The sequence below is a fragment of the Ischnura elegans genome, chromosome 2, assembly GCF_921293095.1.
Source record: "Ischnura elegans chromosome 2, ioIscEleg1.1, whole genome shotgun sequence".
NCBI lineage: Eukaryota > Metazoa > Arthropoda > Insecta > Odonata > Coenagrionidae > Ischnura > Ischnura elegans.
In genome coordinates this window covers 60,833,836-60,857,023 of record NC_060247.1, presented here as the reverse complement: position 1 = coordinate 60,857,023, position 23,188 = coordinate 60,833,836, and the positions used below count along the sequence as shown (strand labels likewise).

Sequence of the window (23,188 nt, the reverse complement as noted above, 5' to 3'; positions counted from 1 at the left end):
TGTGAGTGTCCTTTTATTTGTGTTTAAGTTTTTTGTGGCCTCTCTTGGCATTTCTTATATTTATATCAACTGTGGTGTTCTTCAAATTTAACATTTCGAAGTTTTCGAAGTAGTGACTTCTTTGAAAGCTTCCGAGTTTATTTTCCCGTGTGAGTGTTTCTTTTTTTGTGTTTCCTTGTTTATTGATATTGACTTGTACTATTTATATTCCGTACTACGTGCATCTCATTTTTCCAAAACATTGTATTAAGAGAGATTACCGGCATAACTTTCAAAAATATCTTGGGAAATTATCCGCCTTTACTTTAATCTTGGGAGCATGGGCAAATATTACCAACCGATCACGAAATCTTGGAAGTTCATTCGCACCAAATAATAAAATCTCTCCTCAGATGCGCAACGACCATAGCTCAAAATCACAGGATATGAATCCGAGACGCTTCAGCGCCTGAGTTACTCATCGATAATTCCCCCTCGTTTACGACTGCTAATTGATGTTACTTTTTCTCACTCTTGATCGATGTGGAAATTCGGGTTCATTCGTCCAAAAACGATGTCATTAATCCCACTCCAAGCTGAGAGGGCTTCATTTAAGGCAGTGCAATTACTGTCGGAGGATGTTGCATTAGCGGAAGGAATAGGGTGGTGGGGAAGGGCACGGCCGTCGTCTGATTGGGGTCGAAAGGGTGCAGGTCATGCGATAGTGACTGGGCCTGGGGGGGAGCTGCCCACTGTCCACCCCCTCGTCCCCCACCACTTCGCTGGCCCCGCGCCGCGCACACCGCCTCGAGGGTATATAAGCGGCCACGCGAGCCCCGTCCGTCACCGTCAGCGATCAGTCAACGATCACAGGACAACTTTTTTCTCTTTAAGCACTCCACAAAAATCAACCAGTCAACATGAAGGTCCTGGTGAGTGAATTTGCTTTGGCGAAGGTTTTTGAACAGTGTTCTGTCGGCTGAAGTGGCTTCAGCACGTCACAGTTGGGAGTGGGAGCGGCCCTGGATTGGATTAGTTCCGTGCCCTGGCTGAACGATATGGCTTGTGGTGGTGGGTGCCAAGTGTAAGGAAAAATCAAACGGCAATTATGTTCGTCGGGAATCGTCTATTTCTCCAGTAGTAGTAGCACATTCATTCAAAATCGCTATTAAAAGGCCGCATCTCTTGACCGGTCAAATTTTATTCGCAACGAATTATTCGTACTCATGCTATCACCTTGATATATTAAGGGCATAAATACACTTTTGTTTATATTTGACTGTATCTCAAATGTAAAATTTTTACATTTGAGAAAATACTTGAGTAACGTTGTAAAATTTGAGACGGAGAAATGTTTTGATAAGGCACTAATGTATATACCCTGAAAATTTCAGTAAAGTAGCCTAAGTTTTATACTAGCAGTATTTCGCGAAAAAAAACTGGTCCTTTTCCTCTCATGTTACCAGTTCAAACTAAAGCTATCATCTAGAAAATTCTCAGTACCTTGTGTAGTTCCTCGACAACATTTACCTGTGTCTCAAATAGCAATATTTTACCTTCGGAGTTTTTCATAGGAAAATTTGTTCTAATTAAGATACCCGAAAATGTCGGCAGGTGTCTATTGCAAACACCCATAATATCTCATGATGATATCATGAGTTCAAAAAAGAAAAAGATACGTGAATATAAAAGAAGCAAGGCCGAACAGTCGAGCGGGAGTGATACGTCCTTTCCGATACCCTTCACTGAATGCCTTCTTTTGGATTTACAGAAATCAAATTTGTAGCCTAATGTAGGAAATATTCCTGGCCAATGAAAATAATTGTTTTTATTGCAATATACGGTATAAATGATCTTATTTTAACGGGACGAGGTTTTATATAAGTGACCTAAACTTTGATACCATTAGTGACAAGAACAATCGGTCAAGTCAAAGGCCACTAACTAGTCATTTAAAATATCAAATAAGTTAAGCATATATTTTTTCATAATTTGACTGAGAAATCTCTTCGCAACAATTATTCCAATAATGTATTATTCTTGAATATGGGTATCTTAATTTTGATCGATTTTATGTAGTACAACCAAATTTGTATCTTCCTCGCTCTTAGGTTCCTAAATGGAATATTTTTACTCCTAATATAAGATACAATCACGTCAATAACGGCGAGCAGAAAATATTCCTATTTCACTCTTTTGCTTTATTTCCTTTCATTCCATTGTACTCATCATTATACTCATAGGAACATAAAGTTATAGATCTTAAGGTGTAGCACCTATCTTCACCCTATAAACGCTAAATAATTCTTCATCGGAGAGAATTCCGACTTTATGGCTTTGGAAATTCTAAACGACTGAAAGAATGATAACGTTAAGGGGTGCCCTTCAAATCCCGCGTCTTAAACTTATGCCATTGCGGATTGCTTTAAGAATCATTATTAAAAATTGAAAACATTTAGCCACACCATGGCAGAGGTTTGAATTTTACAAACTGTATAAAACTGAAAAAAATAGCCATGGTAAGAATTCCACTATAACTTCTACGATTGTTAATTTATTTGGGATAAAATTCATATGAAACGCGTCTTCTTACTCAAAAAGGTTTCTAGCTCCGATTAGTTTTCACAAAACTTTTTACCATTATATTATAACTTAGGCATCATTTTCTCAATTAATTGGATTTTCCATCTCAAAAATCTATTTTCTCTTCAGTATAGCCATCACTACGCAAGAATATGAATAACTCTTGATTTACAACTTTTTGTCACGTTCAAACATTAGCGGTACCTAAAGGAATTTTTTTTAAACTTCTGGGATGATTATCTAAATCTTTCGTGAATGCACCAAAGGTGTCGATTCGATATTCTACACAATCAATTGTGTCTCCAGTCACCACGCCATACTTCCATTTCAGCAATTTATTACTACAATCTCATCTTCTGTAAAAGTATTTAGATCGGACCAAATGCTCTTGTTACATTATTCCTTCGGCACATTTCGCTTCTTGTTACCACGAGCTACGACACTTACGATTATTCTCTCGCCATCTTAAGCAAATCTATCATATATGCTGTTCAGAACTCAACCTCCAAAATCGCAACCAATTTGACAAAATTTCATCACAAATCCGTCCGAATTGATATATGAGCTCCAATTCTAGCCGTAACCATCTTAATAACAAACTCATACCATTATTCAGGCGAATATGTACTTTTAATAAACATGCGAGAAAGACAAATGATATCTAGTGATACAATACAAATAATACTGAAAGTACGAGCGAAATCTCCACACAACTAGCACTAGGGATTGTTATCGGGTACACCTCTCCATGTACTTGATCCTCCTTAACCGCTGCGAATAATAGATCAACTCAAAGGATTCCAAAATTAAGCTAAAGAAGATTAATTAGAAGTTATCTACCGGCGCTCAAATTATTGAGCATATTGGAGCAAAACGGATGCGAATAAGAAAGATGGTTTGTCCGCCACGCCACAAGGGACGGAAAAGTTTTCATTCTTATGCATAATAGTGTGGTAACGTAGTGAAACACTTGGCTAGTGACCGATGAGTCCTGGGTTCAAACGAGGGTTGAGGCGTTAGAACGCTGTAAAGAAAAATTCTTGCAATGCGAGGTAGCTCAAGGAATTTAACTGCCCCCATTCCCCAAACCCTGAATATGTGTTGTGCCTTAGTCTGGGGCGTGCCCTACCCTATCTACGCATATTAACCTCCAGTATGGCAGTGAGAATTCCTTGGGCCTCACATCGGGTAAGGTCCTCCATATCTCCAGCACGTTTCGATGCGCAACTCGCCCATCGTCCTCAGAGATTCAGGAATCCAATCATCACCACCATTGGAATGGATCATCAAAATCATTTGATTCCTGAATCCCTGAGGATGATGGGTTTATTGCACATTAAAACATTGGAATGCGATATGCAGGACCTTACCAGGTGTGAGACACGAAAAATCATCACTGCCATTGATAAAACCTTCTTGGATTGGGCACCAGGTAAGGCCGTTTAAGCCAGCCGTAGCCCTGATGACGATGAGGGAGTTTCTCATCGAAACGTTGCCCTTAAACAGCATTACCCAGTGCCAAACCCAAGATGATTTTAACAATAGTATTCGCCAGGAAAGCTTACGATCTTACTTCCCGGCGAAGCTTACTGCCATTGTTCGCCGGGAAAAAAACACATTATTAAACTTCCAGGATAAATCACACAGTGATTGAGCAGAACACCTGCAGAGCTCCTAATAAAACCCGGCACCTTTCATTTCTTCTGCCCAATAGATCGCCGTCGCTCTCCTCGCCATCGCCTCCACCGAGGCCGGTTATCTCGGTGGCTACGCCGCCCAGCCCATCGTCACCTACTCCGCGCCTCAGGTCATCGCTGCACCAGCCATCGCCAAAGTGGCCGCCCCCGCCGCCACCTCCTACGCCAACTTCAACTCCCTGCACGTCGGTCAGCAGGCCGTGGTGACCAAGGTGGCCGCCGCACCGGCCATCGCTAAGGTCGGCATCGCCGCTGCCCCGGCCATCTCCTACGCCGCACCCGCTGTGTCCTACGCCGCTCCCGCTGTCTCCTACGCCGCCCCCGCGGTGTCCTACGCCGCTCCCGCTGTCTCATACGCCGCACCTGCAGTGTCTTACGCCGCCGCCGCACCCGCCATCTCTTACGCGGCCGCCGCGCCGTCCTACTCTTTCGCCGCCGCGCCCGCCATCACCAAGGTGGGATACGCCCCGACCTACGGCCTCGGCCTCAAGTTCCACTGAGCGGATGACGATGGAAAGGATTTTTTTAATTGACAAATTATAAACAAGTCTTTTGTAAACTATTTCCCCGATCCCATGCTCAGAGCAAAGTGCATAAAAATACACTTATTTGAATGAAACTGTTGTCTTGGCTTTCATTTGCGATGCGTCGCTCGGATCGAAGCCGAGGGTTCGTATTTTGGTGAAATTCGGTGAATAAGCGCTCACTGATGAAGATTGTCTGGGTCGAAACAATGTAACGCATTAAGATCACGATGTTGAAATTAAAAATGGGTATTTATTAGAAAAATTGGGAGATTATTATCGTGTTTATTACTCAAAAAGGCCATCTCCGAGAAGTCCCTAAAACAAATTGCAACGAAGTATTTTCTTTCACGGTTGGTATTGAACTTAGAAGTATAAAAATATTTTTCCACCTTAAACGACTGTCTATCCATGACTAAGAGCATACACATTTTTTTTTAAATACATTCCTCATAAAAAAGGCATATGTGAGGAAATTGGCGAAAAAATTCACTTCATTACGATCTACGCACATGATACAAAAGAGCCTTTACATAGCTTTGCTCTTTGTCTCTCCTATTCTACTGGCTTTTTCTTTATTCATTTAACGTTTTTGTTGTGGTAACTGTTGATACATATATCAATCCTCTTAACTCCAAAGTATATAAAAAATAATTATTCTTTCGGAGAAATACATTTTGAAGGCATTCAGTATATAAATAAAAGTTTCGGAATCTTATTAATTTATTAAAATAGAATTTATTAAACTAAAAATTACAGCTATTACAAATTACGGGGGGCGCACATCATTTTCTGGTACGGTACCAGTATGCGAGCTACGGGAACCCAAGGGCCTCTCGCTTGACCTCAAATTAAAGTAATTAATCGTGGCGGGCGTAACTTGGTTGAAATCCATAATCGCAGGAAAAGAAGGATTAACAACTTTGCTATTTCCACATAGTGATTTATTGACACCGACCATGGTTTCGTTACAGAGTAACATTATCATCTTGGGTACCACCTTGAAAATGTTACTCTGAAACGAAACCATGGTCGGTGTCAATAAATTACTGTGTGGAAATAGCAAACTTGTTGATCCTTCTATTACTGCTCAAATTAAAGACTCCATAGGAAGTAAGTATAAAAAAAATTCAATAACACCAAAAGGAAGAAAAAATAGAACGCCTTCATTGCTGGAGCAACTTCAACAAATGAATTAACAGCACCCCTTCCGGCCATTGGCGACAGGTCAAACTCGACGGAAGGTGTGCCAAAATATTGCCCGCTTACCAAAGGAATCGGTCTGAACTGGCATTTCGCCTGTTAAAATCCCCAGCTTACGAGCGTTAAACTCAAGACGGATGGAACGTAACTAAAACTGCAATGTAAAAATGGAAAATACCCACTATTTTCCTTTGGTAATTTCATTTCCGTAAAGATACATTGCAATGCTAATTAATGCCTCTTTTAATTTTATTGCCTGAAAAAAATCCAATTCCTGACGGCTGAAAACCATTTTGCGACTTTTGACGATTATTTAGGTTATCTTCAGTCATGCAACCAATTGCTGGGCTGTTGCCTTAACTTTCAGTCGTCAAAAACCTTTGACTATTATACGCTGCACTTCAGACCAGTGGCGCAGCTAGGAATATGCGGGGTAATGATATAGCAATTAATAATATTGCAATAATATAGCTATGGGGGGTTTAAGGCGCACAAATACTGGAGGTATGGGGGTTATAGAATACCCGCCAGGCAAGCGAGAGGTGCGGTGGCCCTTCCCTAGAAAAAAATTAAGATAAGTGGTTCAAAATGATGTGTTTTACGGATTTCTGAGGGATACTTTATTACTTCTTGCAATATTCTATAAGTACCTAATATTAATCCAATTAAGTAAAATGGATTTAACTTAAAAATTTCTCTGAGCTCTGGGTGGGTTATCCCACAATCCCCCCCCCCCTCGCTGTGCCACTGCTTCAGACAAATGGTATTTGGCGTAATACTTTTAAAACAATTTGCATGCACAATAACTTCATCATCCACTCTGAGAAAATGCTAACTTAAATATCATAAAACTGAAACTTGAGGTGTTAAGAACTTATTTCAGTCACTACCTGAAAGATTATCAGAAGGTACAAAATATCGAGGCCCATTTTTCAACAAAATCTAACTCACCACAGTCATTTATTTATTTAGTTTTTAAGCAAAAAGCCTAAAACCCAGAGACTAAATCATGGAACGTGATTAGGATTTCAACCTGAATCGGCCCTCTTGTCTTTTAATTTTAAGAGTCCTACCATTGTGGGTAACTTTCGGATCAATTATGCGTATGAATTCAAATGTTCTTTACACAGCAAGTCCATACTTTATATCCAGGCATGATTGCGTGCTTTAAAATTGATTTTCTAGAAATGCCTCTGATACCTTGATGATAGCAATAAAAAAATTTAGGCAAGAAAGTTTCTTCATTAATCCGAAATGGTATACAGGGTTTGTCCGGAAAGTAATAGGACTGATTTTCTTCCACCGCGACTGTACTTCGGAGCGTGTTTGCACCGACTGAATTTGGTAGAGGGTGTTTCTAGCTAACGAACGAGCGGCTGGTCAGTTGTCTGCGAGCACCTGGAGAGTCAGAACAGACTTTTTTGCGCGACGTGTTTCTGTGAGTGGTGCAAGCCGAAAATGCAGCGTTCGTTACAGCAGAGGTACGCGATTGAATTCTGAGAGAAACTCGGTAAATATGCGACAGAGACGTTTGTTATGATCAAGTAGGCTTACCCAGATGTTGCTTTAGCAAGAAGTGGTGCGTTTCGGTGGCACTAGGCCTTTTTGGAGGGCCGGGAAGAGGTCGCTGATGAAGACGGTGCTGGAGGACCTGTGACTTCGGCAAACACCGACATTTTGACTCGTGTGCACAAAGTTTTGAACTCAAACCGTCGACTAAGCATTCGTTTAATTGCCCAGATGTTACATTTATCAAAATCTGTGGTTCATGACATTGTGACGGAGCATTTGAACATGCGCAAGATGTGTGCGCGAAGATGGTCCCAAAAGTGCTCACTGACGACTAAAAATTGTGGCTCACATTGCCTTTCATGTGAACAGCTGATTAACCAATGCCGGCATCCCAACGCTTCCGCAGCCGCCCTACAGCCCAGATGTGCCCCCCCCCCCCCCCCCCAGACTTTATTTTGTTTCCTTGTGTGTAATGGCCGATGAAAGGCAAGCATTTTGAGACGACATAGGGGATCCAAGCAGCGTGCACCTCGGCTCTCGAGGCTATTTCGGAGAATGTCTTCTGTGACGCCTTCAATGCTTGGATATCGCGCTGGCAGCACTGCATCGAGCCTATTTTGAAAATTTTTAAAGGATTGTAACGATTGGCTCAATAATTTTTTTTAAATCGACTCAGTCCTATTACTTTCCGGACAAACCCTGTAGACACCTGAATCAATAGGAAGGAAAAACCTGGGAAAGTTGACTGAAAGATTCTTAATGATAGCAGATCATCTAGACACGAACTAGTGGCAATTAAATGCTTTTGATATAAATGTTTTCCCTCACATACTGAGGTTAAATCTGAGAGGTTAAATGAAAGAAAGGTTGTAAAATGGTCTTCAGCAAAAGGAATAATAAAATGCCTCCGAAGAAGAGGTTTCAGTTAGTTCCTAAAATTATCTTTTTTCAAACTATTCTTAAAAATTTCAATGTTTTACAATATATAAATCCCATTTTTCTTTTTTTCCCCTATCAACAACGACCTTGGGCTTGAGTTCAAATTTTAGGGGAAATTTATTTAATTCTTTATTCCGGCCCAAAACTAGCTACTTTAACTTCAGTAGCTAATGGCAATGTCTAGTATTTTCAACAAATACTAGTGATTATAACGATATCGATAGAGATTAATTAATTTATAAATACTTAAAAAAACACCATAATGTTAATCAATAAAATATCACGCAACCACCTCAATTTTTAAATTTTCACTTTCAATTTTCATCATTTTAATAGTTTTTATCATGTGAGAAATGTATTGTAACGCTCAATGTGATATAATAAAAATGCAATTCATAAACTTCATACAGAAAAATGTGCATTCTGTCATAAATGCCGAAAAATTAACCCTCATTTCTAGCATACACTGAACTCTAACTAAACTTAATCCTCTTAGCATAAATTTTTGCCAATTGCAAGCAGACTTTTTTCTCAAACAATGGACTCGTTCGCTATTTTTTATAGCCGATTCCGATAGGGCTAAAAAATAAAGAGTCGCGTACTTTTTCGTGTTTTTGTTGCGTCACCCACTGATGGAACGATTCATGACGAAAAATCGGCAATTCTAACCCAATCGTATACAATTTGATGACGTCACCGACTGCTACCAATCGGGTCACCGCGTCTCAGCTACTGATGGGTCTCGTGCATCGATCTAACATGATTCTTTGTGGTTCACACTTGTAGAAGATTTCTATCTTCAATGAATGATTCTCTCTGAACGAGTGAAACGAATTCCTCCGCATCTACCGAATTCTTCCAGTTGATTGCGAGTTCAGGTCAGAGTAAACGACCCCGTCCTTCGTGAAGGCTATCTGCGTTCGGCCGTCGATCCGAGGGTTACATTAAACTGAAATAATGTAGCCCTATCCACTTAAGTCTCAGTCAGCTGTACAACACACCTACATATGGCGTCAACACTAAATAGAAGCTATCAATGAAATGTTGGACAACTAACTGTTTGTCTTACATCAACTCACTTATGAAATAATTTCATCTCATATCATTTTTTTAAATCTCATAAAAATCCTGATTGGTAAATTATTTCGTACTTACTGATAGAAACTTTAAATCAACAGTGATATTATAAAAGGAAGAATAAAATTGAATCAATTAGATATTACTTTAGGTTCAAAACGTTCTTCATTTTACTGAATGGCATAGTGAAGTTGAACTCAGTAATTCATGGATTATACAGCGTATTGTTTTATTGTTTGTTTTTAGTGTAATATTTTTATAGCTTTCAATATAGTGTATAATATATACTCTATATTGCAAACTATAAAAATTACACCAATCCATGTAGGATGGATCATGTATTGCTATGTTTCCCTAAGGCTCTATCAACCTAATTGTTCTTATGCCTAAAGTTATATATCTTTAAAATCAACGCCCATCCATTAACAGAAAACAAGGTAGTTTACGGGTGTAGATAGAGCTTTCATTAAGTTCTATCCATTGCATTTCTAACAAACACACCCTTACATTGTGGACTCCTACCTTCCCGAAGTTGGTGAAGTATTTACATCATCGGTGTTTGAGGATCTTTCACCGCAATGCAATGAATAATTATGCCCATAAAACACTGATGGATGAAAGCACATTCAACATGTAGCTAAACCAATTGCAGATTATGAGTGCTTGTCGAAAATCTTAGGATAATTTATCATTATCGGCATAAAAGTTTTAAGAATACTTGCAAACGGAAATACAAGATATCAATTGATCTTTTACTTTCACTAGAGGTATGCCCTGAGACACAAATGAATTTATCACGTCTTTATTCTGGGTCAACGCAACGCTGTATATAATTTTATGGAGAATAAATTTGCTAGCTAAGTACATTTACTTTATCAATTCGCATCTAAAATACATTCGATACGACAGCAATACATATAAAAGTGGGTGGTAATAAAACTATTCACCCACATCCACGGTCTACTACTAGTGTCTCACCTTTCGCATTTCTGTCTTCTATCAATATAATTTACCCCGCTTTCGAGTGAAATAACACCCTTTCTGTTTCTTCACTCCGTCACATAAAAAGATATGTGACTTAATCTAACCACCATAAGTACAAAATGGAAAAAAAGATAGACAGGCTGCTCTCGTATAACTAGTAGGAGTCGATACGATGAATTTTTCGTAATAGATTGATAGGCAAAATCCATAATCCAATCCATGAATACTAAGCGCCTTGGGAAATTAAGATAAATCACAAACGATGAGTTAATGCACACAAGTGTTCCTAAAATTCTCCTTTCAAGGCATGTAACGAACCTTCCATAAAAAATTATTACACTGCAAAATATTCATAAAATCAAATTCCAACAAAAATGTAAAAAATGCTTCCCCAGAACAGCCATACGACGATGGCCAAATGAGGAAATCGATATTTACATGCGTAAATGTCAATGCAATGATGATATATTATTGTAGAAAGAGGTTCACCAATAGGGTCGCCACAAATCTAGCTACCCTTCAATTATTTAACACACTTAAACCTAGAAACTATCCAGAGCTGATGAGGTTTAATATCAGAGGTGATTACTTTTAATACTTAGGGGTTAAGTAAAGGAATAAGGTGATTTAATGGTGATGAAACGGTGACATGAAATTCAACATCGATGAAACCAATTACATGGAGACTGGACCATATGCAGCGTGCTATAAAAGAAGACTGTTTCAGAGTATTGCCATTACTTATCCATTTAAACCAGATGTTTTTCGTAACCCTTCATCCTAGATAAATTACGCCCGTTTAGATTGCTGTGAAAGAAAAAACAGTTTGAAGACAGGCCATGTCTGGATTTAGTTCTTCCAAGTTGATTTTCAAAAGCCTCACCGTCACACGATAAAAAATCTCTCTCCTTCGACAAGCTTTAGTGACTGGTTTGGGCCTTCTTTGAGACCGGTAGTTTAAAGTATACGATGCACGTTTTCAGAAAAGAAAATTATATCTATTTCATAAGTAGATTTTGTTTCACGGCTTTCAAGTAGCATAACGCTCATGAAATATTAAATAAATGAAGAGAATGGTTACGTTAACTTCTACTCCTCGGCTCTACATCCATACTCGCTAAGCAATATTCAATTGAGTATAAAAAAACTGTTTTACTCAAGAACGCCATAAATTTGGCGAGCATGCATAGCCAGTGTTATTAATGGATTGCATCATCAAAAGTTATATTAATACACTCTAAATTGCATGAAATGATTAATTCACCAAATCCAAATAACCCGTAGTGTATGTTTAACTTATAACTAAACTCGACTATTAACTAGTAAGTGTGACGGACAGTATTCGGGAACAATGTCGTATTCATACTTATAAAATTTGTAGCTTTAAGGTAGGGATGAGTCGATTCCACTTTTTTCGATTACAATTCCGATTGTTTCTAATCGATTCTCGATTTCGATTCCACCGATTCTAAAGGCCGTTTAACACGGGGCACGGAATTGCGCAGGTTAGAGCTGCATTAATTTCTAAAATGGCGTGGAATTGCGCGAATGCATGAACGAAATTAGAACAGGGGCTATTTTGCCGTCTCGCATCCACGCATTCTCGCATGTGTTCTAGCAATTCACCGCTTTACACGACGCAATTTTGATTGCACCTTCGCACGTACGTCAGATTGCGCAATTCCGTGTACCGTGTAAAACGGCCTTTATGCATACTAACAGGGGGGGTATTAATTTTTTAGTATCATTGTGGTCATAAAAATAAAAGAATTGGATGGAATAAAATAACAAAGACAATTAAGTGGCCCAAAAAGTATATTTGCTAAAAATAGCATTAAATATCATAGTAATATCTCCTCAGCTTTAATGAATTAATAAAAACTAACTGTTTTACACATAATATGTGAATTTCATGACGTACAGTGCACAATGGCTCAGTTGTGTGGCAGCGTTTATTCCATGAACTTATACCTAGTCTATTTTCAAAATATTTATCTTCCTTGAAGCGATGGAATCGGAATCGACTTCAGCCGATCGATTTTCGATTCTGATTCTGGGCCCGAGGTTTGGTGGAAACGAGACGTTTGGAATCGTCTCATCCCTACTTAAGAGGCTCCCACACGCCGGCGCGACCGCGGTCGCGGGCGCGATCCGCGGTCATTGTCGCGCCTGTGTTAAACGCGCGCGCGCACACCAGGGCGGCCTAGGTCGCGTCCCGCTCGGCCTTCTCCCGCGCCGGTGGCGGTCGATATCGTCCGCAGCACAGAATAGAACACACGGTACCTGTGGCCGCAGGGCGCGGGAGTGCAGCATCGCGCTCCTATTCAGGTAGATCGCTTTGGTGACAGTGTTACCGTAAACACGGGCTACTTGAGCCCAAATTTTGAAACCCTTAACATTATTTTCAAAAATGGGCACAACATATTGTTTTCTTTGGAATAATAATTTTATGTGTTTAAAGTATAGTTAATTATGAATACTTAAACATACAAACTGCATTTTTGTGACACAGTAAATAGTTTTATTTTTTAAATTTAATTTGGGCTCAAGTTAACCTTAAGGTTACTTGACCCCAGACCATAATTCCCATAGGAACAACCATTTGAAGGCAGTGTGGGTTCAAATGGAGCATCAGTTATTATAATAAATAATTTATAATATCCCGTAAGCTTCAAAACGTAAATTGAACGGAATTTAAATTATTAAAAACATCATTTAAAAATATTAATTTCAAAAATGCACTTGAAACATTAGTTTGAGCAACTCTGTAAAGACAAATTCTACTAACAAACATAGATTTGATGTATGATCTTACGTTTTCCCGGCGTATCAGTTGCAGAAAAGTTTCTCTGGTTTTCCACCTGTTGATGTTGAAAAATCTTCCGAATGAGGATGAACAGCAAGTCGCTGCTCGAAACGTCGGGAAACATGGAAAACATCAACCGGTGGAAAATCCGAGAAACTTTTCTGCAAAAGTAGAATTGCGAATAGCAATATTTAGAATCCAGTAAAAGAAAATAAACTTCTTTTTATAGATTTTAGGGGTTCAATTTTCACGACCGCATGTTCGAATTTGTACGACAAGACACCTTGTTTTCGGGCAACTTCCAAGCTTAGATCGTGGGCTCCATGCAGTCGACTCTCACACATTCTGCTCCTATAGCAAGGATGATTCTGGGATATTCTTTCTCGCTTCATATTTTACCAGAACTAAAATGCCTATTTCTAGGCCATCTTTCGTTTCGTATTCCGGTGTTGATGACGATTTGGCTTTGAGAGAACACATTGGCACGTGTCCTATATGCTCATCACTATTTTAGAGGCTAATTTCGCTGTCACCTCCTGATCTTGATCTGAATGCGTCATCTTTTTCTGATGCAAAGTCTTCAAATGTTTTTGTTTCTTTGTCGAATGTTGGTCCTGGTTTTTTATGGGGCCTTCACTTTAGGACCTTTTTCCTGATAGGTGCTGTTTTCCACAGAGGCACTGGTAGAGAAGAAGTCAGGCACTCTTACACTTTATCCAGGTGACTATCGTAGTTCTTTTCTTCTAAGTAGTATGAGGTGTAACAGACTCACCTCTCTTCTCTTGCAGTCATTGAAGAAATGCATTCTCAATCATAGACAAATCTGCATTTGTTTTGGATTTTTATTGATTTGGCAAATGGCTTGTAGTCTGATTTTCGTCTTTAGGCACTACTCCAGCTTTCTTTAGGCCTGTCTATAGTTTGCTTTCTATGTTTGCGCCAATTTATTCTAAAACAGTGCGCAACAGCGTTTGGAACCGATTCTTTGGAAGCACCGATCCTTTTACCAGCATCTTATTCTTTCCATCGGTCAAGAAGGCCCTTCCACTTCATTTTGAGTGGCGAAAAATACACCGCATCCAGTAGTTGAGTGAGGTGGAAAGACTTATGAGGGAGACAAACGAAGTATACATCACCGAAATGATTAAAATTGATGCTGAGGTGTGAAGTAATATTGTGCCCAATTACCACCTTCTTCCCTTCTTGTTTCTGAAAAATAAGAAGCAGGTAATATGTCCTTCAGTCCTTAAACATTTAAACAGTGACAAAATTGCTGTGGGGAACTTGAGCCCAAGTTCTTTATACACCGAAGAGCAAGAAAAGTAGCAGTGGGTTACTTGAGGAAATGGGCTCAAGTAACCCGAGTTTTTAGATAATGTGTACTAGTTGTACTTAACAATATAATGTACAGTTAATGAGCTATTTAGGACATAAAAAAGCCTCGATTTGCTTTTAAAATAAACCTAGTATGAAATACATGCATCTCCAGTTTTAGGCTTTTCCTGCTGTCTATACAGAGGAAAGTTTGCAGAGTGAAATAAACAACAAATACGCGTGTAAGTTATATCACCAGTACTGCTTTCGGTGGTGACTTCCCTAACCTCCTAGACTCGATGTGCTATCTACCTACTGCCTAAGCCTACCAGCAAAGCACTGAATTACGTCACTATACTGATGTTGAGAGCACGCGAAGAACCAAACTTCATTTTTCAGTTTTGGGCTCAAGTTAGCCCACAGGGCTCAAGTAGCCCGTGTTTACAGTATTTCCTTTTTCTAAGCCTTTAACCTTGCTTCTAAGGAACGATTACTTTGTTTAATTTCTGTCTTCATTTCTTCGCCCATTTGCCCCTTCATTGGTGAAAACAATATGTGGATTCATTGTAATAATACATAGCAAGATCGTATTATATTGCTCGATAGCCTCGGTTACAAATACTATGTAACACAATACACTGTTTCATCCCGTACAATTTACGCCAAACTTAAATATTAATACCTTTTTTATTACGCCTTTATTAATATGTAAGGGTAAGTGAGGATCGAAGAGGCTAGCATTGGGAGTGCTGCGCTGGTTGTACAGAAATGAGCGGCCACTTACGACAAAATTTTGAAGAAAGCTCGGTGACTGGAGTGTGATCGTCTCTTTGAAACTATTCAAAGGAACCGAATGCTCTTCACAGAAAAAATGAGTTCTTTACGGAGGAATTAATTGAAGCTGTGAAATCAAACGAAGTTCTTTACAATCTATCACACGAATACCATAAGAACACCAGGAAAAAGGACCACATATGGGATGGATTGAGCCGAAACCTCGGTGCTCGAGGTTAGTTTAAAATTTCATTTCATAGCACAGTTTCCAGGTTTTCGACCACGTAAAGGTAGGTTTACGAGTGCCTCCAATTCTGGATCTTGATCCTCTATCAGGTGTCCTAAAACCTCGTCACAAGTTTTGGCACTTATATAATTGTGTAGAACATATGCGGCTTTCAAAATTTTCACTATGGTCTCTACTTGAACCTCTATATTTCTAATAAATATTCTCCATTTCTGAGACAAAATACCGAATGCGTGCTTCACCAGCCTGAGCGCTCGACACAGTCGTTTTTTATGCTTTTCTCTTCTTTCATCATTCCTCGATACTCGGGAAGAAAATGGCCTCAGAATATAGGGACATAAGGGAAAAGCTAAATCACCTAGGAGGACCCAAAGAGTAAGTTCTACAGGACAAGGCCTGTCGTGCGGAGCATAGATAATCTCATTTGCCAATTTCTGACACATGGCCGAGGTTTTAAAAATCCCGTCGTCACTATTTTTCTCTTTTCCCTCAACATCCATGCGCAAAAACTTGTAATTTTGGCCTATAATTGCCATTAATGATATTGAAGCTTTTTTGCAAATAGCAAAAGTAATTTAATCCCGATTTCTTGGTACGCTTACTTTTAATATGTTTCCCATCTATGCTCTCAAGGCAATAGAGAAACTGCCATTGCTCTAGGAATCCAGATATCGAATCCCCCCCCCCCCCCCCCCCCCCCCCCCCCCCCCCCCCCACATCTCCAGAGTTAACTTTGGGCAGGAACAACGGCTGTAGACGTTCGCAAATGGCTTAACGCATTTATTTTTCAATACTTCTCACGGAAATGAAACCCATTCTGAAGATATAGCCAACCATGCTGTATAATTCTCCAGTGAATAAGAATCTGCTAAACACCGCATTAATTGGTATGAGAAGTTTCATTAGGAACAATTCGAAACCGAAAACATTTAATTAATTCTCATTAGATGTAAGTGAATTGGACATTTTACATGGTTACCTCTACTATAAACGTTATCAAGAAATATTAATTCTTTTTAAAATTAAATAGATTTCTCTAAAGTCACCATTCATAAATTCAGGTAGGTATATCTACCATGGTTCAAATGGTGAGAAAAATTACTCGGCCTTTCCCCGTTGAGGCTAATAATTTGTCTTAATGTAGACTAAATGGAGATTGGATTTTGATTATATAATTGATAAAAATATGCGTGTATTATAATTGTAATTTGCACTGGCATTTATTATTGTTTTTCAGGTGATGACTTAAAGAAAAAGTGGAATACTTTAAGGGACTCGTATGCCAAACACGTACGAGCTGAAAAGATTCACAAGAGGCAACAAACGAAAGGAGTCCTTCGATACAGGACTTGGCCATGGGCTCTCCAAATGGAATTTTTGAGACCATATATGCAATTTGCACCAACAGATTCCAATGTGTCAAGAATGGACCAGGCGTTGGATGGCATAGGAGAGGGAGGCATATCTGTAACGGAGGACAGGATTCCTATCCAAAGACCTGTAGACGAGAAGGACACATTTGACGAGCCAATTTCGCCAGAACCGACTAAGGAACAGATTTATTCTTATTCCTCAGCAAGAAAACCCTCGAAAGCTCAGAAGAGAGGACCAGAGGAAACAATTACGGTGAGACAAGTAATTGAATACTTGGAGAAGAGAAATACCATCAAAATTTTGACTCGTGATGAAATAGATTTGTTTTGCATGGGTTTTGCACAGACTATAAATAAATTTAAACCTCGACGACAGGCTATTGTAAAGCTTAAAATTTCAGTTGCTGTTGAAGGAAGGATTAGCCCAACTGGAGGAAGAGGATGGGGAAAATTTGTAAATGAGTTTTTCTTTCTTTGTCATACCTCAAAATTAGAATTTTCTGTTTTTCTTGTGGAGTTATTTGTTCAAAAGTTATTTACTGATAAATAAAAAAAATGTGTGTGCCCACAACTGGTTTTTATCCATTAAGACCTCTGCGTACCTACTCATAGTGGGTAATTTTTAACTCAATATTATTTATAACTCATCCAACGAAGACTAAGTTTGTCCCATACTGTGTTTTATAGGTCATGCATGCACCGTTGGCTATTTGTTACATTGTGTCATCAAAATCGGGAATATTAAGATGGAATCAAGAGTTAATTTACCTCAACGCAACATCCAGGCGCTCCTCTGGTCATTCCATACTTAGTACGCTGCTTCTGAATATTATATCTTATGGATTTCATCAAAGATCAAAGCATTCCCGGTTCATTTTGAAGTACAAATTCAAGCGTTCCTCGTACACCTTAGTTGGGGATATATTGAACGGAACTCTCCTACTTACTCCCTGGATATAATTTGGTAAGCTAATTGTAAGACAAATTATTATCCTCAATGTGGTATGGCCTAATAATTTTCCTCACACTTTTGAACCATAGTAAAGGTATCTTCATGTATGAAACCTCGTTTTTCCTCGTGAGAGATCTATTTAATTTTTAAAAGCATAAAAAATTCCTAAATATTCTTTACATCCCTTTTAGTAGTGATGACCAAGGAGGAAATCTCCCTCTTTCTTTCTGCCAAGAATCCATATTCTACGCCTTTTTCTAAAAATTTTCCATGTAGAAATATACTAGAACGAACATTTTAAAATAGTTTACTCTAACGGTTTGGCCGCGCGATCGCTTTGGTTCTTGCAGTTGTGCGGGATAGGTGCCAGCGACCGCACAGGTATGTGGGATCCTCGAAATATGCAACATTTCATTTAACTCACATAATATACTCAAAATATCCGTTCGAGATTTAGATTCAGAATTAATAATTTTAGATCTTATTATTAGGAAAAGTAAAATTTGAAATTAGAACTTTTGGTAGTGGACTAAGTAGTAAAGTAGTAAGAACCTCGGTGATGAGAAATATAAAGTGGCCCGGCGAAAAAAACTGTCACTCACCACTTTCTTAACCTAAAGCTTGCGAATATCTCCAAACCATTTTGATCAACATTCGGATTGTTCAAATAAGAAACAAAATTCAAGAAAAATCGCCTATTTGGCATAAAAATATTGCTTTTCGCATCTCCTCCACCATGAGCCGGTTAGTAGAATTATTTTTATACCATCTTTTTGAAAAACGTGGACTTAAGATAAAGCGCAAGGTAGAACGATTTTTTTCCTGTGCGCATGCGAATAAGGCTGAGAAAATACGTAGTCACATGGCCTACCCTCTCTTCAACGCTTTTGTAACCAAGAGGACCTAAGCAGGAGCGCCGCTAGGAATTAAGGCAGGGGGGGGGGAATTTAGATGCACCTAACACCGGGGTGTGTGGGAGTATGGTATACTCACCAGGATAATCGGTAGGTGCGAGATAATTAAATTGCGGAATTTTAAAAATATGTGGTTCAAAATGGTGAATTTTACGGCCTTTTGAGGGTTATTTTATTAATATTTACACCATAAGTAATATTAATCCAATTAAGTAAAATGGGTTAAACTTAAAAATTTCTCTGAGCTTTGGGGGGGGGTATATCCCCCAAACCCCCCCCTCGCTGCGCCACTGGACCTAAGTTAGTTTCTCTAATTATTACAAATCTTAACACAAAAATTTTTTCCAATATTTTTTTTGCTCCTAAAGAATATTGAACGTCGACTTGTTATAAGGCTTTAAATAATCAAGTTAACCTAAAGTAAATAAAAAATCGCCATCGAAGACAAAAAGTTTTAATTAATCTTGGCGTCAGCTTTTGGTCACGGCGCGACATCTGGAGTGCTCTTATATAATTTACTAAAAGTTAAATGTCGATTTCACCTGGTTTAAAAATCACTTGCGATTTTCAGATCAGTTCCAGTTATCAGTACTAAGGCAATTGAAAAATATATATATGCCCGATAGAGGGGCACCCATTGAGAGTGGAATCAAATTATTTCCCTTCCTGAGACAAAGCAAATGTAATACTCTTCCCCATTTAAGAAACATGTCAACCCATCCAGCTCTCCAAATAATTATTAGCAGACGTAACACCCCTTCCCACGCATCAACCCAGAAACTTGCTCCTGGATACACAGCTAATGTCCAAAACAATATCACAATACAATATTGACCATAATTAAATATTTCTAGGCATATATTGGACTTAGAAAATCAAAAAACCATTCCAGAATATGCGTTCTCCAATAAATAATAGAACCGTTCGAGTCCGAAAATTTTTCAAATGGAAATATCCTGCTTTAGGAAAAGACGTTACAGAAAAGGGCATTTAAATGACAATCGGTCTTTGAGGCACTTCAGAAGTGGAACACTCGATTGATCTTTGTATCATCTAACTTCATTTTACTTACTTATAAACCCTTTAATTACTGACAATTACATAACATTATGTCATTCACGTTTATATGCCTTCATTGCTATACCCACTTGTTTAACTTTCATTACACTATCGCATATAAAAGGACTCATCGTTAACATCAAAATGATGTTTTCCACTATATCCCCAAGGAGTATAATGGTATCATAGAATATCACAGGAAGATATTTCCTTGGATTTGCAGAATGAAGAGAAGAAAATCCAATCACAAGTAAAATTCTTGGTAAAAATGAACTCACATACATAAAAGAGATATTCATAAGAAAAAAAAGACTTGACGCGGTAATCAACTAATAATTCAACTTTCATATGGGAGACAGCTGCGTAAAAATTGTTAAATACATGTCGAGTTTGTCACGCGTACGGATGATCGAAGTTAAAACCTAATAATTGAAATTAATGAGACAAAAAAGAAAATTGAGCACTGCGAAAATCTAAATCTCGAAGGTGCTAAATTAAATTATCATAGAAATTCTTTGATTGCCTGATAACAGCTCTTTCTCGCTTTCTCAGAATATTTCGTCAAATAATAATCCTAACATCAGGCACATCATGTTAAGTTTCCGCGGTTTTTGAGCGTGCAGCCTGGTGGTGAATCACAGAACTAGTGGTCCACCGAGTTTCACCGCCATTGGAGTACACCTGTTTTGTGCTGCCACCAAGCTTGATAGCAGCGAACTCTGTCACGCACATCACAAGCGCACTTATCTGCAACGAATTTGAATTGATACGAATCAGAAACGTTACTTTTCCCTCCTAACGCTTCGTATATTGTCGCTTAGAAAAGTGTATTGTAATAATTCTCACTAGCATTCTATGCATTTATTCATTTAAAGTTGTCTGAAATAAGCATTTTAGTTTAATTATTGGATCACGCAAAGATATTGTATTTAAAGCCTCTTGATGTCCCACTTGAATCTTTTTGGTGACTGCTGAATTCTTTATTACCACATTGTCATATCTGATACCTGCATGTAAATTTAATCCTTTAGACATAGCAATTTCCAACATTCCTAAAATAAATACGGGAATTCATAAAATGTTTTTCATTCCAATTCATCATGTATTTTTAATCAGCATCAACTTCGGTAAACACTGTTACATCAACCTTCAACAAAAAAATTGGCCGTTTAACATATATTAATCACTAGCTGGCTCTATCTCGCCGATGACTTTTTTAGCATTTTTCCATCCTATAGGTCTACGTATCAGTCTCCCAAAAGTAATGAGTTGCTAAAACAGAATATTCTTGTTTCGCATTCATGTCATCAGGGGATACGAATGATATTTTCGGTATTTTATTCAACGAATTTAATATCATCATCATCTTAGATACTTTATCTCAGTAATTCCTGAGACTCATGGTCCATAATTTATTTTCTAAACTCATTCCTGTTTAATTTTGATTCCTGATTAAATTTGCAATCCTCTTTCCATTATCATCGAAAGCATCCTCAAATATTTATCACTAATCACCATTTTTATACAATAAATTTATCACCCCACGAAATTCATGTTATTTCAGACTATGAGGGCTCACAATAATGCCATTTCTAACATTTAACTTATAATTTCTCTACATTATGTGGAACACCTTCCAGTGCACTTACTTACTGTACCTAAAATTTCGAAACCCATCGAAACCACTGTCTCCTTGACGCCTAAATTACCTTCATTTTTATTTAATGTCTCCTATGATTTTAGCAATTGTCCTCCGATTAATCACTTGAATGTCATAATTTCCTAGCCTTTTTGTGCTACAGAGGACGCAACAGCGGCACTTTTTCCAATCTTTTTTCGAGGCGCATTGATTGCTTGGTTAAAACCTATGATATCGTGCTATCGATACCATACCCCAGCCAACATTTTACCGCCTCTCATATTTTAAGCTTTTATCCAATTATTTTCACACATGTACAATTTTTATATTTGATATACAACCAAGCATTGATAATAGTTTACTCTACATACTCTAAATATTTTAATAAAATCGAGTAAGTTTTAATCAAGTCACACGTAACGAAAAAACAACAAAATTGAGCGGGAGTAATGCGTCCTCCTCACGAAATTCCTCTCATACAGCTAATAATTTATTCATGAAAATTATAACAAAAACATATATAATTATCAAATTCATTGGGAATATTTTCGAATCTCTTCGGCGTTTGCGAAGACGTTTTCATGCGGCAAATTCACGGATAATATCTTTTATTAGGCAATGGTAATAGGGTAGTTTCCTTCATCAAAGAAAACGAAATGCATTGATTGCGATTCCTTACCCATCATTAGTGTATTCATAATATACAAATTATTTGGTTTTAGAAATACCAGTTCAGACGAATAGCAATGGTCAATTTTAACCTCATTTGAAAAAGGCCAGATTGGTGCCAATGCGATTCCACTCCACGTGACGTCACAGGGACCTAGTTTCTATACGAGTAGATAGGAGTTTTACATCGCCTGCGATTACCAATGCATACATTAGGCACAGAGCTCAGGGAAACATGTCTTAATAATCACCTACTAAAACTGGCTAAGGTCGGAAAGTTTTCTTCGTTTGATAAGGTATTAATAATCCTTATTTAAGCCAAGCGCTACCAGCTAGCAGGGTACTCATTGTCAGCTACCTGCTAACAGCCTGCGTCGTATCAGCGCTCAAGCCTCGCCTCAAGGTCACCTCACAAGGCGGGAGGGGGAATCAGAAATGCGTCACACGGACTTTTTCCCATCATTCCTACTTGGCCGTCGCGTTTTCGCGCGCTTGAAAATTTTCACTTTTCGTTTAATCGTGAAAAATAGATATCGTCATTAAAAAATCTAAAAGCGTGAAATACGTACTCCAGGAGTAATAATCTTTCGATTCAGGCAATAAAAAAATAATAGCAAACCACCCAATTAATACAGACTAACTAGTTTCTTAGAGATAATATATACCCATATCTCAAACAACTCGGTTCCTTATCTGGCACCTTTAACCGTTTGGATTGGATGAATTTTATTAGGTAGCACGCTTTCTTTAGAAAGGTATGAAGCTCGCTCAAGCATAACAAGTTACGCCCTCTTTTGATAACACGTGAGCATTCCATGTAGAGATCTATTCATTCACATGCTTTTTCACACAACCTCGTGAGTTAGCTTAAATATTAAAACACATGAACAAATCGTTCGTCACATGATTCTGTGCAAATGCATTGGTGTAACTGTTGCGGAAC

General features: G+C 38.4%; 1 protein-coding gene across 1 annotated transcript; it reads left to right on the top strand.

Annotated features, from left to right (window-relative positions):
* The first annotated feature begins 827 nt into the window (after positions 1-827).
* LOC124174076 (cuticle protein 16.5-like) lies at positions 828-4,878 on the top strand. Its single transcript, XM_046553211.1, has 2 exons — positions 828-911; positions 4,277-4,878. Exons 1-2 carry the CDS (start codon positions 900-902, stop codon positions 4,757-4,759), a joined length of 495 nt encoding a protein of 164 aa, XP_046409167.1. The 5' UTR covers positions 828-899; the 3' UTR covers positions 4,760-4,878.
* The last annotated feature ends 18,310 nt before the right edge of the window (positions 4,879-23,188 follow it).